Below are 15883 nucleotides of genomic sequence, written 5' to 3'. Positions count from 1 at the left end.
TTGGTTAATATTTGAACTATAGTTGCTTTTGCAAGGATAACACTTTTATAGCATAGTTTTACATATTATTGTCCTTATTTAAATAAATGTATATTAACTGCCCACTGAAATTTTTGTTTTCTTTTTCAAAGACAATGCCACATCACAAGCTTTGGTTCTATTTGGTGCCCCTAAGGAAGCCATTGAGATTTTTCATGAAAATAAAATGACAAATACTGAAGGTAAGGACAAAAAATAAGTTATATAATAATCCATGTAAGCTATATTTTCTCATTAGTTTGTGATGTCCATATTATATTTTTATTAAGAAATACATCCTAAATATCAGTACTATTTAGCATAATGATATATAATATTAAGAACACAATATTATTACCTATTTTATTAATAATATTATATTACAGTTGGTTATAAGAATTGTTTATAATTTCAGAAATGTTTAATTTTTAAAATGAACATTTTCTTTATTGCTTATGCCAAGATTAGCTGGTGCTAGAGCCTTTCCAGTTCATTGAGGATATGTTTCTTAGAAGAAAAAGAAGCAGGACTCATGTTTTTGTGGTGTGAAATCCAGAATTCAGAGTCCATAAAATATTAGCTCTTGAAGGTGTTTCTGATATTGTATGTGGAAAGAGGTAGAAAGAGATGACAAGATGCATACATTTCATGTATGAGGGTTCATACTTCAGATTATTTTGGAGGAGAACTCTATATTAATAAAAAATGTTCACTCTTGATTTTGATAAACTTCTGCTCTGGAGATTTTCAGTTTGACAAGATAAAATTGGGATAAGGTGGCATTCTGATTCTTTACCTATTTTTCTCTAGTAGAAATGTTGAAGAGAGTTTTAATCTCCAGACTTAGGGTTTATTGTTACAGTTTGGGACAAACTTTGTAAAATACCAATGATTGGTTTATGAAACAGTTAATTCAAGACACTGAAATATGCATGTGCTATTAGGATATAGAGGTATTTCAGAAAATACCCTTATCTGAAATGTATAATCTTGCAGGGCAGGTAAAATATAATTGTCAAGCAATTAGTACAACAGAGCAGAAAAGAATGGCTGTATAGAGTAATAACAGAGGTGGCACAAGGTAATTAAAGGTTCTGCACCCAATTCCAGTATGTGAGTGTAGGGTTTCTGGACTACCAGCAATTCTTGGACACCATCTAGGATCCTAAAAGGCAACTCAATTCTGACACCATCTCCCTAGAACTAGAGTCAGATCCCACAGGTTAAGAGCTTAGTTGTACAAAATTTCCCTTCCCCCCCACCACAGAGGCCAATCCAAAGCCCAGATATCACCTACGCTTTTGACCAACTACTATAGACTGGCAGTTCCGGTGAACCCCCCTCCTTGAGTTTGCTAGAATGACCCACAGAACTCAGAGAAACATTTTCCTTACTGGATTACGGGTTTATTGTAAGAGGATATAACGCAGGAGCAGCCAGGTGGAAGAGATGTATAGAGTAAAGTAGGGCAGATGGTGCCGATCTTCCGTGCCCTCTTTGAGTTTGCACTCTCCTCAAGTCTTCATGTGTTCACCAGCCTGGAAGCATTCCGATCCCTCTCCTTTTGGGTTTTTATGAAGGCTTCTTTACCTAGGTATGGCTGATTAAATCATTGGCCATTGGCAATTAATTCCCTCCAGCCCCTCTCCCTTTCCTGGAGGTCTGGAACGGGAGTGAAAGTTGTAATTCTCTGATCATGCTCCAACTTTCCAATCATACTATCTCCCATTCTCTTGCTTGTCTTTTCATTTATTGTAATTTTTTTTTTTTGAGGAGCTGAATGTTTTGTTTGGTGAAGTCTAATTTATTTTTTCTTTAATGTTTCTCTCTCTCCATCCTTCCTTCTTTCCTTTCTGCCTCCTGCCTGCTTGCACTTTAAATATATTTTTCTATTATATTCTGGCCTGCATTTTTTTCTTATTAGAATAGTAGCTCTTATTCATATCCTATTACCTTCATAGTCATGTTTTCTGGCTATTTTAAAGACTATTTCTTTATTATTGTTTTTTCAGCAATTTGACTATGATATTCCCAGATGTAGTTTGTTCTCTTTATATTTTAGTTGTTTGGGATTTGCTGAGATTCTTAGATGTATAAGTCAGTGTTTTTTCATCAAATTTTGAAATAATGTGGCCGTTATTCCACAAATATTTTTCACTCCAAATTTCTTTTTTTTTTCAAGAACCTCAACTTCACGTTAGATTGTTTGATTTTTGTCCCACAGTTCTTTTCATTCTCCTTTCTGTTCTTTAGAGTAGATATTTTCTATCGATTTGTGTACACATTCACTGAGTCCTTACCATATTCAATTTGTTGCTAAGTCCAACCAATATATTTTTTAATTTAAATTTTCATACTTTTCAGTTATAGAATTTCCATTTTTTTTCATAGTTTTTATTTTTATGTTGATACTAAATATGTGTTCAGTTGTAAAGACCAGATTTTCCTTTAATTACTTGAACATATTTTTTTCTTTACCTTTTAGAACGTATTTATAATTTACTTTAAAATCTTTGCTATGTACAACTTCTGGGCTATCTTGGGTTCAGTTTCTACTGATTTTTTTTCTAGACTTTTAAAACACATTCTTCTGTTTCTTTGTATGATTTAATAATGAATATTTGTGTAGTACATTGTGAAGATTCTGGATTCTGTTATTTTTTTCTGAAGAGAATTGATTCTTTTTCTAGTAGGCAGCTCAGTTAATCATTTGATTAACGTAAAAGTGGTATATGCTTGGGAATGTCTGTGGCTGTCAGTTAAGCACCAATTTTTGATATCTGCTTAGGTCATGATCCCACGGTTCATGGGATTGAGCCCCACACTGGGCTCTGTGCTGACAGTGTGGACCCTGCTTGGGATTCTCTCTCTCCCTCTCTCTCTCTCTGTCCTTCCTCTGCCTGCTATGTCTCTCTCTTTCCCTCTCTCTCTCTCACAATGAATAAATATACATTAAAAAAAAGTGGTATATGCTTGGTTTTCTGCAAAAAATATTCAGGCAATTTCACTCTACACACACACACACACACACACACACACACACACACACAGTCTAGCCCTTATCTACAGATTCAGAGAGCACTCTCACATGGATTTTTTGGGGTCCTTCTCTGCATGGCTGTGTCTTTTTCAGTTTCCTGCCCTGAAGATTCTGTCTCCACTACCTATGATACTAATCTTTGCCCCTTATCTCAACAGGATTTCCATGTTCTTTTCTTCCCCCAGATCTCTATATTGCAATTGAAAAATTGTCCCTTGGCAGAGAGCATGATTATTGTGGGACTCAACCTTATGAATTTTCCTTTCTCAGGAGTCAAAGCCTGGAATTCCTATTTTCCAATGTCTGAAAATAGTTGTCTTGCGTTTTTTTTTAATACTTGGAAGACTAAATCTATATCAGTTACTCCTTCACAGATAGTAGTAGAAATATTGATTGGTGGGATTGTTGTATGAAGATTTCTTAGAGAGGAGAGAACAGAAGCCAGGTTACAGCATGATAACATTTTTCAAAAAGTGATTTACTCTTTCATTTATTTATTCAATAGCTTTTAAGCCACTAAATATAATTTCTCTCCATAAAGAATGCAAAACTTCATGGGAAGATAGATGGGAAGCAGATAGATGTGACACAGATAGAATGCAATGTGTTAAGTTCTAATAAAGAAATAGAAATTATACAAGTAGATCCAAATGTCTGAAAGATTCAAGAATTCCTCATAGGGAAAGGGCCATGTAAGAAGGCTGTTAATATTTGCATAGAAATTGCAATTTAAAGAAGAGAACAGGAAGTGAGGGTATTGTGACTGTTGGTATAGAATGCTCATTTGAAAAAATTGCTAGTCAAAGCAAGATTTAGTATAAGATAATAGCTATAGGAAGTAGTCAGACACAGAAATAGACCTGTGATTACTTAAGGGAAGCAAAACTAAATATACTGAAGTTGCAGAGTTTTAAAAGACTGAAGGGACTGGTGATAAGTGAACACTGAACAGGGCCATTTATATATTGAAAGTGGTTCGGGGTTGCTGGGTGGCTCAGTCTGTTAAGCGTCCGACTTCGGCTCAGGTCATGATCTCACAGTTTGTGAGTTCGAGCCCTGCATTGGGCTCTGTGCTGACAGTCAGACCCTGGAGCCTGTTTCAGGTTCTGTGTCTCCCTGTCTCTCGGCTCCTCCCATACTCATGCTCTGTCTCTCTCTGTCTCTCAATAATAAATAAATGTTAAAAAAAATTAAAAAAATAAAAAGAAAGTGGTTAGAGTAGATGCAGTCTTTAGTCATCTCCAACTCTGAGAGTCTATGCATACTATTTTATATATCCAGTGATAAATGTCTTCTACATTGTAAGGTTCAATAAAAAGAAAGTAATTCTAAAGTCAGAGAAAGGTTCCCTATACCCCGATTCCTCCTCTATGTAACAAAAACTAAAGGGAACTTTGTGTCTATAAAAAAAAAAAAATTAAAGGTACTTTCTGTTAATCACACAGAGGCTTTCCAAGGAGGAGAAGTTATTTCTAAACTTGAGAACACTGACTTTTTCTACATCTGGGAAAGAAAAGATGTTAAAAGGGATAACAGAATGTGAAAAGCAAATCAGTGTTTCAATAAGTTTTCTCCTGAGTGCTGAGTTCAGATAAAGGGACAATACAGTAATTCGGGTAATGGACATAAAGGAACCACATATTAAAAGCAGGAGAGAAGGGAGGATGGGTTGGGTGAATAAATTATGAAAGGATCACATTCACTGCAAAGAGAGTTGGCAGTTTATGAACACTGCATTTTATTTCATTTGCCCATAAAATCAACCAGTCTGTATTTTTTTAAATGGGAGTTTCATGTTATAGAGCCAACAAACCTCAACTGTAGCCTAGATCCAGGAAGATCTTACTTACCTCTTAGGCATTGGTTCTGAGTAAGGGAGTTAAAGTTGGGCAGATGTTTAGAGAGGTTATAAGTCTTGCCTGAGCTTGTCTTTAAACACTCACCCTGACAATTTGTGCACAGGCTTTGCGAGGAGTTCTATCAGTATGTTTGACTAAAATCATTAATTAGCTGTATCATGGAATTTAAGGTGAAAAAGATTTTGTACAACACCCTACCAACCCATTCATTTTTTAAGTCAGAAATCTGAGGTTAGAGACTGGATAGCTTTAACTTAAGCACAGTTAGTTATCATTCCAGTCAAAAAAAGAATGAACATGGGCACCTAGTGTAGTGATCTAGGGTGTCTCTAAATTGAAAAGAAATGTAAAGGAAAGTTGTAACTTGTATTATGCCTGTATTAGAATAAAAACAGTGATAATAACTCGTGGATTCTGGGTTTACATTGTGCTACTCAAGATGCCATGTCTTTTACAGACTTTTATTGCAAATTTTAACTTCATAGTATTTCTTCACTTTACTGTATGCAAAATGTTAATCCCAAACCATGGGGTGTAATGGAAATTAATTAGTATTCACATAATAGGGTGAGAGTGGTACATACAAAAAAATGTTAAATGAGTCATTGCTATCCTTGTTTTCTCCACATTTAATGAAGCAAAACAAATGTTTTGAGTCTAAGGACAACTGCCTGGTTGTTAAATGTGTATTAAAACTTTATTTCTAGAGGGAAGGGCAACATGCCCTTATCAAGATATTTGGATAGGAGATCAATATGTAATTTTCACCGGCTTGTTCTTTAGCCCTATGACTGTTATGGAGATGAAAATATATATCTGTGTATGGACTATAGATGAGAGATGGAATATAACACACGAAATGTTCATAGCAAGTATATGTGTTGAGTATAGTCAAAGCAAACTAAGCTACATTGGAATATCAGCACTGATACCTTGAAGGAACAAGCAAAATTCAAAAATGAGTGATATGTGAAACATTTGAGATGCCCTGAAATATATTTTTAGGACTGCTTCGCTTTTTTTGCCACCTTTGTAAAAATATAAGAACAACCTTAAAGTATGGCTTATACTCCAAAGCCAAGGAGAGATAGTTCAAATTTCAGTTCTCCCACCTACCAGTTCTGTGGAAACGGACACATTATATAATTTCTCTAAGCCTTTGTTTCCTCACCTATGAAATCGAGATAATCCATTTCATAAGATTGTGGTGAAGATTAAATAAAATATGGAATCAGAAGTACTTAGCATAGTTCCATGTTTGGCACATATTTTTAGTTCTCAAAAAATGTTAGTGTGCATATATGTGTGTATATATACGTATACACGTATATGTGTTTATACATATATGTAACATATGGGATAGTGTAAACATTTGTAAATGAAACAGGTATGCTGTTTTCACGGACATTATGTTTTTGGAGGAGATGTTATTTAAAAGGCATTTAAAACATTGCTGTTTAAATGAAGATATTTACTCTCTGAGTTGGCATGGAAACAAAAAGCACAGTCTGGAGGCAAGGCATAACTTCTGTGTTCTTCAAGGTCAGCCGAAATGAGGACATCACACTGTTCTCACTGAGGCACCGAGCCTATTTTGTGTCTTGCATTTAAGATCAGTGACTGCAGCTATCATCCAGCCCAATAGAGTCCTTAGAGGCAAAAGGACTGCAAGTAAGCACTTTGGTGGAGTTTCATGGACAACTTTGCTGTGCTTCTGCAACCTTCAGTCGACTCGGGACATGCCAGGATTAGAATCACTGAGGCACATCCGACTGAGTGGATTTTATGATGAGTACAACTTGAATGCTATAGTGGGAACATCAATCACTCTTTGCATGAGACTCCAATTTTCAGAAATGGAAGGTAGAAAATGAGGTTATTATAAGGATGAAGGGGACCTGCTTTTATTTTTTTTCAGCAAGAGAAACTCATGCTGGATTTAAAGAACTTCTTCAATGCATGAATGGTTGGATATTATTTACACTGGGAGATGTGGACTCTCTTTGAAGGGAGAATTTGAAATATATTTCAAAGGCATTTTTTAAGTGATTCAGGAACTATTTAGAAACTACTGGATTAACTGGTTTTTTGCCTTTTTTCTTTAGTGTTTTTTTTAATGTTTAGTTCATGATGTTATAGAATACTTGATATAATTACATATAATTAATATCACCTAATATCATACCATTCTATAATTTTCTGAACTCTTTGTCAGTGTGTTTATTAAAGAAATTTAAAAAGTGTTAGTATTAATAAAGCAGAATATTTTTTGCATATTCTGAATATCACAGTTTACTATTTTGTATGTAACTATTAACTAATTTCTGTCTGCTTTATCTTTAAGGGGTGAATGAAGGCATTTACTTTAGTTACCCATGTCGACGTCAAAGCTGTGCTTTAGTAAACATCCCAGCACCATGTGTCAACAAAATGATTTCACACATTGAAAATGTGGAATCTAAAATACAAGAGCATTTGAAACGGGTAAGATTTAAAATGCTAACATTTTTTGGAAGCTTGATAGAACCTGTAAGGGCTGTTACTCATCCCAGGGAGTTATTATTTTTTTTTTTAATGATACTTGGAATATTTTATAGAATCTTTGCTTAGTTGTATAATTTACTAATCTAGACATGTTTTTGATAGTCTCACTTCAGAAGGGTGAAACGACCTTATTAAATAGATTTTTTTTTCCCCTACCTGTTTGTTCGTTATCCGGAGGCAATCATGCTAAGTAGTAATTTCCATAAGCCAACTTGACTAGTAAATTAAATAGTATTTACATCATTTTTAGGGACACTAAACTGATTAGATGATTAGATGAGTAAATTGGTGTGTGAAAGGACGGCGTGCCCTTCTTAATGAGTTATTTTGTTCTAAAGAAATACTTAATAGGTCTGTTGAAAGAGAATGTAATGATTCTGTCTTTTTAACCTGTTTGCCTTTATTATTCTGAAGGGAGTTCAATCCTGAAAACACTGTAACTTCTGGTTATTTTCAAAAGATGACAAGAATGATAAAAACCTTCCCATACCTTTCATTAAGATTATTCTGTGCAAACACTGCACAAATAGATTGTGCAAACAAGAGGATAGGTTTGTGCTGTATCTCTTCCCTCACCACTGTTGTTGGATCTGGCTCTGAGAAAGTTCTGATGGACCAGTCTTCATGCTTGATGTAGGGTGTTGTCTTCTTCAAGAGGCATACGAGTGTAGTCCTTAAAATTGCAGGACATTTCTTCTCAACATTTTTACCACTTGAAAATATTTTATCCAATAAAAGTTGTCAGCTGATTGTACCCTTGGGAGGAGTTTAACATTATTCAGTTTTATTCATTCATTGCCTATAGTCCCAGGCACTGTCTTTACCTGTCTAGTTCTGGGGGAGCAACAGGGCTCACCCCTTTACCAGTTTCCAAGGGATTATGTGTGCAGAGGACAAAATAACGCAGAGAAACAACTTGGTGATACCAGCTGGAACCTCCACCCCAAATTCCATTGCAATCCCCAACGTGAAGGGCAAAAAATAAGTCCTATTTTGAGTTGCAGATTATGTGATTCCTCTGGATTTGGGGGTTAGAAGTCAAAGCAGGTAACTGGTTAATTATGTCTCCAACATTACCCAAACTTCATGTTTTATTACTCCAGTTGTTGGGGAAAAAAATGGCCCAATGATGAAGACAGGCTGGTTCATGAAGGATCTGCCAGCCAGCAAAAGAGAAAGGGGTGTTTTGCCCAAATAAGTACATTTCTTCTGCTAAGGCCTGCAAATCTGAAAGTATGGCTCAAATAACATTCTTGACTTTGTTCAATTCACAGTGACATTTCTTCCCATTGAAATTGGGTTTTTCTTGGGACTGTAAGGAGTACATTTATGCTGGGATTGGGTTGGGGTCAAGGACAGAGAAAAAGAAAGTGATGCTCTCTCTAGGCCTGCAATTCATCTTCTTTTAATTACACCATTTTCACATTTGTCTAACTTATCGATTGTGTTTCTCTATAAAGTGCTTGATTTTTAAAACAGCTTTATTGAGATAATTGACATATCATAAAGTTTGTCATTTAAAGTGTACACTTCAGCATTTTTTAGTGTATTTACAGAGTTGTGCAACCATTACCATAATCACAAAAGACCACATATTGTATGATCCCGTTAATGTGGAAAATCCAAAATACGCCAGTCTGTAGAGGCAGCAGATTAGTTTTCTAGGGCTGGGGGCTACTGCTGATGGTTGTGGGGTTTCTTATGGAAACAGTGCTTGTTTGTTTTTAATCAGAATCATCTTAATCTTTTATTAGATAAAGCTCTATAAATAATTATAAAGCCATCATCTACTTTGGGTATGGACTACATTAAGTGAGTGAAAAGATCAATCTTTTTTTAAATTAAAAAAAAATTTTTTTTTTAAATTTTGAGAGAAAGATAGAAAGCAAGCAGAGGAGGGGCAGAGAGAGAAGAGAGACAGAATCCCATGCAGGCTCCGCCCTGTCAGTGTAGAGCTTGAACCCATGCACTGTGATATCATGACCTGAGCCAAAATCAAGAGGTGGACAGTCAATCGACTGAGCTACCCAGGTGCCCTAAGGTCAGTCTTCTTTGGATCAACCATTATAGTTTGTTTGCACACTGAATCGCAGTGGTTTCCGTTATAGTCAGAATGAATGCTGTAGAGCCTGTGATTAGCAGAGATGAATCTGCCATAAGTCTGTCCATGCATTCCTAATAGTTTAATTGCAATTCTGAATTTTGAAAAGAAAATTCTTCAAAGTAGAGTTACTGTCAACCTTTTCTCTATATTTTATTTTTGCAAAGAATGAGAAAACATGGCAATATGATAGAAGTAATTACCTGGATAACTTCCCATACAAGTACTAGATTTTGTTTTATTTTTTTTCCACTGTATTTTTCTAGATGACCTATACTAGAGATAGTTTTATTTACTTTGGAGTCATTTCTACTGAACTGAAAATTTTTTTTCTTCATTTGATTAATACAAATCATTAAAATGTTACCATGATTTGAAAGAATGGCCTCGAGAGAAAGTATTTAGAAATCATTCTTTAAAATATAAAGAATGTGTTATACAAAAATGATAACATTATTAGCAGTAAAAGTGGTGTAATGGTAATACTAAGCGCTTACTATATATCATAGGCCATATTAAACACTTAATATGTATGATTTCATTGAAACCTTACAAAAAACTTGTGAGGTAGAAACTGCCATTATCCCCAGTTACAGGTGGGGAAACAGATTCCGGAGATAACGACTTCCCCCAAGATCACACAGTCAATGTCAGAGTTAGCATCCAGGCAGGTGTGTCTGAGATCTAAGAACATCCTATTCTCCCCCGTACCGAAAGTATCCCTGAAAGTAGGTCAGCTATGAGGATCAAAAAAATATGAATGATGAAATGCCTACAATTCCAGTTGGAAAATTTTGCTGTGCTTATACCATTTCACATGTGTTTTCGAATTCTGAAAAATAATATTTAATCATCTGATCCTACTGACTAAATCTCTAATACTTTGAGTTCTCTTATTCTGTTAATTCTATTTCATTTGAAACTTAAGGACACTTCAAATCCTAAAGTATTCACTATTTGCCATTCTATCATTCCCGTTTTCCATTATTTACTTTCTTGACTAATGTATTCATCTCTTAAAACACTCACTAATTGGTATATCTGGTTCTTTACTTTTTTATCTTACCATCCTTCTAGTCTGACAGAACTCTGCAAGCCCTGATGAGTTCCCTCTCATGATCTGCCATCTCCATTCCTACACCCCAGGCTGCTGAATAGTGCCAGAAAACATTACACAGAAATCCCAATTTGAGATGTTACACATTCATGGTGTCCAACCTCAGTGGGGCCTTTAGCAGTGCTCTGAAATTATTCTGTTTGTTAACCAGAACTTTCTCTAGTATTTTCCAGTGGCTCTTCCCGTCCTCTCTTTGGTTCAGGTCTCCAAATCCTCTAATTCACTATTCATTCATCTCTTACCTTACAAAGAAAATAGGAGGTATGACAATAGAAATGCTTCAAACTCTTGTTATCCCACTTAACATTCTTGAATTCCACAAATATTATTCCTTTTGTCCTTCCATGGGAAATCTCTTCCCTCCTCAGTAGCTACTCCCCTCATCTGCATTCCATCTTTTTCAAGGATCTTGTTCCATCAGGTGTTCACATCTCTCTTCCAAATTTACTTTTTTTCCCCCTAACTCACTCCTATCAATATTTAAAATATTGATGTTTCTCTTGTTTTCAAGAAAATATTTTTTATCCCATACACCTTTAAACATATCTTTTTCTCTTTCTTCATGTTTTACCTGACTAACATCTGAAAAGGATTGCATAAACATTTGTTTCCTACAAAGTACTCACTTTTTCATTGGAATCTGGATTTGGTTTTTATTGTTTTAATGAAAATACCTTCAGAAAAGTAAACATTTTTTTTTTTCTATCTATTGGTATACACATACACACATTCTCTCTCTGTCTCTGTCTCTCTCTCAAACTTTGTGGCTAGAACAAGCATTTATTTTGTTACTGTTGAGCAATTTGTTCTGGGCTCAGCTGGACAATTTTGTTAGTTCTTGCCTGGGGCCAGTTATGTGGATGTAAACACCTGCTAACTCAACTGGAAATAGTGACTAAGAGGGCCTCACACCCATGTCTGGGACAGTGTTCTAGGAGGACAGATCTCAGTGGGCAAAAGCTTAAACTATTTGCGTGTGTTGTGATTGTTCAAGTCCCACTGGCCAAAGCAAAGCACATAATCAATCCCTTTGTTAATGCAGTAGAATATTAGACAAGATGTGGATGACACGAGAAATGAATTTGTGGGGACAATTTATGTAGCAGTCAATCTGTTGGTCCATTGACATCATGGTCCACAACCCATCCAATTGCAGACTGTAATCACCAACCCCCCAAAAGTTTCATTCCATGATGGTATCATGCAGAGGTCCATGATTATATGTTCCACAACAGATATGATGTGGATGATGTTCTCTGGGTGCAGCTTCTTTTGGTCTAGAGATCTGTGAATTAAAATGATGTTAAATACTGCTCCTGCACACTTAGCAAACAGTGGTGAAGCAGGGACAAAATTGTCACAATGAGCAGTGTTACTCAAAAGGAGAGAAATGAAAGACACATAACTTTCACTGATGCCTGTAATTCTGAAATTTATGAGGGCACATGGTGTTAGGTCTGTCACCTCTGAGTCTAAACAATGCTGCCAAGACCCAGTTCTGCTTCCTGGGGATAGTTTCCTAATTTGTGGTTCTCTTTGTCTCTTTGCATTACTCTCTGAGCTCTTGGTTCTGAGAGATATTTGGAATTCCATAAGAAGTAGACCTGAGTAACTATCTGAAACTTTTTTCCTGTATTAGTTCAGGCTGCCATAAAAAATACCACAGGCTGGAAGAATTAAACAACAGAAGTTTATTTTCTCACAGTGCTGGAGGCTAGAAGTCCAAAATCAAGGTGTTGTCACAGTTGGTTTCTATTGAGGATTTCTTCCTGGCTTGTAAACAGCCTCCTTCACACTGTGTTCTTACATGGCCTTTCTTCTGTGCCCACATGTTGAGAGAGAGTGAGCTCTGGTGGGTTATTTTTTTTTTTTTTTGTCTTCTAATAAGAATACTAGTTTTATTGGATTAAGACTCCATTCTATGACATCTTTTAACTTTAATTATCTCCTTAAAGGCCCTATCTTCAAATATAGTCACATTGGAGATTAGGGCTCCAACATATGAATTTTAGTAGAACACAGTTTTGTTCATAACACTGATATAAATTGGAAGTTTCTCTGCATTTTTAATCTTTTGTATTTTAGTCCAAAATGTTACAATTCCCATAAGAACTTTGGGGCTTCATAATTAATCTGATGGGGTTCAAACCTCATAACTCAAAAGCCATGGTCATATTTTTTGCTTTAGTATTATTTCCTTTCATTTAATTAAGTAATTTTTATGTCTTCTAAATAGTATTGTTTTATTAAACTTCATTTTAAAACAGTTTAAGACTTACAGAAAGATAGGGAAGATAATATAGAGATTTCATGTATACTCTGGACCATGTTTTCCCTAGCTTAATATCTTACATTAGAATAGTACATTTATTATAATTAATGAATCCATATTGATACATTGTTATTAACTAAAGCCCATACTTTGTTCCAGTTAAAATTTTTTTTTATTTGAGACACAGTTCATGTACCGTAAAATTAACCATTTTAAAGTGAACAACTCAGTGGCATTTAATATATTCACAGTGTTGTATAGTCACCACTTCTATCTAGTCCCAGAACATTTTCACCACCCCATTCACATTAAGGATTTAATATCTGTTCACCTCTACCCTGGTGTGGCAACCACAATCTACTTTCTATTTCTGTGGATTTACGTATTCTGAATTTTTTTTATATAAATTAAATCATGCAATATGACCTTTTTTTGTCTGGCTCCTCTTAGCATAATATTTTGAAGTTCATCCACATTGCACCATGTATCAGTACTTTATTACTTTTTATGGCTGAGCAATATTCCATTATATGTATATACCACTATGTTTAACTGTTCATCTGTTGGTGGGCCTTTGGATTGTTTCCACCTTTTGTCTATTGTAAATACCTTTTTTTCAGTTCTTTTGGTTCTTTTCAGTTCTTTTTTCAGTTCCACCTAGGGGTGGAATTGCTTTATCAAATGGAATGGTAATTCTATGTTTAACTTATTGAGGAACTACCAAACCATTTTTTATAACTCAACAATTTTGTTGTTGAGTTGTAAAATTTCTTTATATATTTGGATCCTGGACCCTAATCAAATATATGATTTTCAAGCCTTTAGCCCCATTATATAGGTTGTGTTTCACTTTCTTGATAATGTCCCTTGATGTACAAAAGTTTTTAATTTTGATAAATTTCAGTTTATCCTTTTGTCATTATTCTTTATGCTTTTACTGTCATATTTAAGAATTCATTGCAACATCCCAGGTCATGAAGATTTACCTCTTTGTTTTCTTGTATGAGTTTTATGGTTTTAGCACTTACATTTAAGCCTTTGATATATTTTGCACATAGGAGGCATATATACTCTTGGGGTGAAAGGTAAGAAAATGGAGGATTAAAATGGCTCCCCTCCCCGCGTCGGGCTCTGGGCTGATGGCTCAGAGCCTGGAGCCTGTTTCTGATTCTGTGTCTCCCTCTCTCTCTGCCCCTCGCCCGTTCATGCTCTGTCTCTCTCTGTCCCAAAAATAAATAAACGCTGGAAAAAAAAAATTAAAAAAAAAAAAATAAATAAAATAAAATGGCTCCCCTCATCCTTTACACCCCCTTCCATTAACAGGCAATCCCTACTCTCCCAGCCTTTAAGCATAGACTGGATTTGGGTTGAACAACAGACGTGTCAGAAGAAATATCAGACAACTTCTAAGCAAAGTCTCTTGTCGAGAGGCCTTGAAGCCTCTGCTGTCACTCTCTTGCTCCCATAAGCTTCCCATATAAATAGGCTTAATTAATATAGCCTCCTTGAGGATGAATGACCAAGTAGAGAGAGGCGCCCATTGTGCAGTCAGCAGAAACCACCAGACTTGTGAGTGAGGCTATCTAGAACTACCTATCCTAGTCAAGCTGTCAGATGACTAATGAGTTTGTGCTCACATTGGTTGCCTTCAGACAAGACCAAGAACCCATCCTGCTACACCCAGTTTACATGGTGACTCATAATTATGAGCAAATAAAATGGGGATTGTTTTTAGCCACTAAGTTTAAGAGTGGTTTATTATGCAGGAATAATTGATACATTGTTGAATATAACATTGAAATTACACATATACATTTAGATCACAAATAAGTAACTAAATAAAATGGAAAACTCCACTCTGTATAGTGTTGGAAATGAAAGTTTTGTTCACCTTCACCTGTTGGAAAAATACTTTTCCTGTGTTGTTGGGGTGTTTTGTTTTGTTTTGCTAACTTGACCGTCAACAGGCTTTCTTCCCACTTCGGTGGATACTTTAGCCAGTTTTTATGGCTCTCTTCATGTTTACTTCCTCTGTCCATGTTGGAAATACTGGTGCTCCTGAACTATGTCCCCTTCTGACTCTATTCTCCTCGTGGGTGATCCCATTTGAATTGATATTATTTATACATTGTATTCTTAGATTAAATTGGGATTTCCAGCTCAAATTTTTCTTTTTTTTCTAGGTGCCCATTGAACACCTTTTTATATATGTCATTGGAGCCTCTCAAATTTGAAACATACAAAATTGAACTAGTAATTTCTTCTTTCTTCTGTGCTCCTAGGTTCAGTTAATGGCACCAGTTATGCACCCAGGACCATAAGTCAGGAGGTTGATTAATTATATTGACTACTCACCTTTCCTCACCCTTTATATACAGTCAGTGATTTGTTTTGATTCCACCTCTGGAATGTGTCTCAAATCCAAACAATTCTATCTATACTATAGTATCTTCATTCGGACCACTCTCATTTTTGCCTGGATACTAGAAGAGTCACTTCAGTCAATTAATAATGATTAATTCCTCTTCCTAGGCATAACATCAAAGTCCCTTTATAAAATAATATTTACTCTTAAGCTTCATGTCCCTTCACATATTCTGTTCTAGCTTTGATGACCTCTAATCTCTGGGCCTTAACCTATGAAATTTCTGTTATCTCTGTTTTGCCCTCTTACTCCCACAAAACCATCTTTGCTCTCCACAGCTTAGGATAACTGTCTTCCCTTGAAATCTCATAAGACATTTTACTGCCCACTACTGTGACAATTAACACATTGTGTTTTATTTATTTATTTATTTTTTATTTTTTTATTTTTTTATGAAATTTATTGACAAATTGGTTTCCATACAACACCCAGTGCTCATCCCAAAAGGTGCCCTCCTCAATACCCATCATCCACCCTCTCCTCCCTCCCACCCCCCATCAACCCTCA

General features: G+C 35.6%; 1 protein-coding gene across 7 annotated transcripts in view; it reads left to right on the top strand.

Annotated features, from left to right (window-relative positions):
- Positions 1 to 15883, top strand: part of CCDC178 (coiled-coil domain containing 178) — a 514890-nt gene that overhangs the window by 54504 nt on the left and 444503 nt on the right. For all 7 annotated transcript variants that reach the window (XM_047828874.1, XM_047828873.1, XM_047828870.1 and 4 more), the window contains 2 exons: positions 132 to 221; positions 7262 to 7401. In XM_047828874.1, the coding sequence (XP_047684830.1) occupies positions 132 to 221; positions 7262 to 7401 (230 nt within the window). The remainder of the gene's footprint in view (positions 1 to 131; positions 222 to 7261; positions 7402 to 15883) is intronic.

Source organism: Prionailurus viverrinus, chromosome D3, assembly GCF_022837055.1.
Source record: "Prionailurus viverrinus isolate Anna chromosome D3, UM_Priviv_1.0, whole genome shotgun sequence".
In the NCBI taxonomy this organism is placed as follows: domain Eukaryota; kingdom Metazoa; phylum Chordata; class Mammalia; order Carnivora; family Felidae; genus Prionailurus; species Prionailurus viverrinus.
This window is presented reverse-complemented; position numbering and strand designations above follow the sequence as displayed.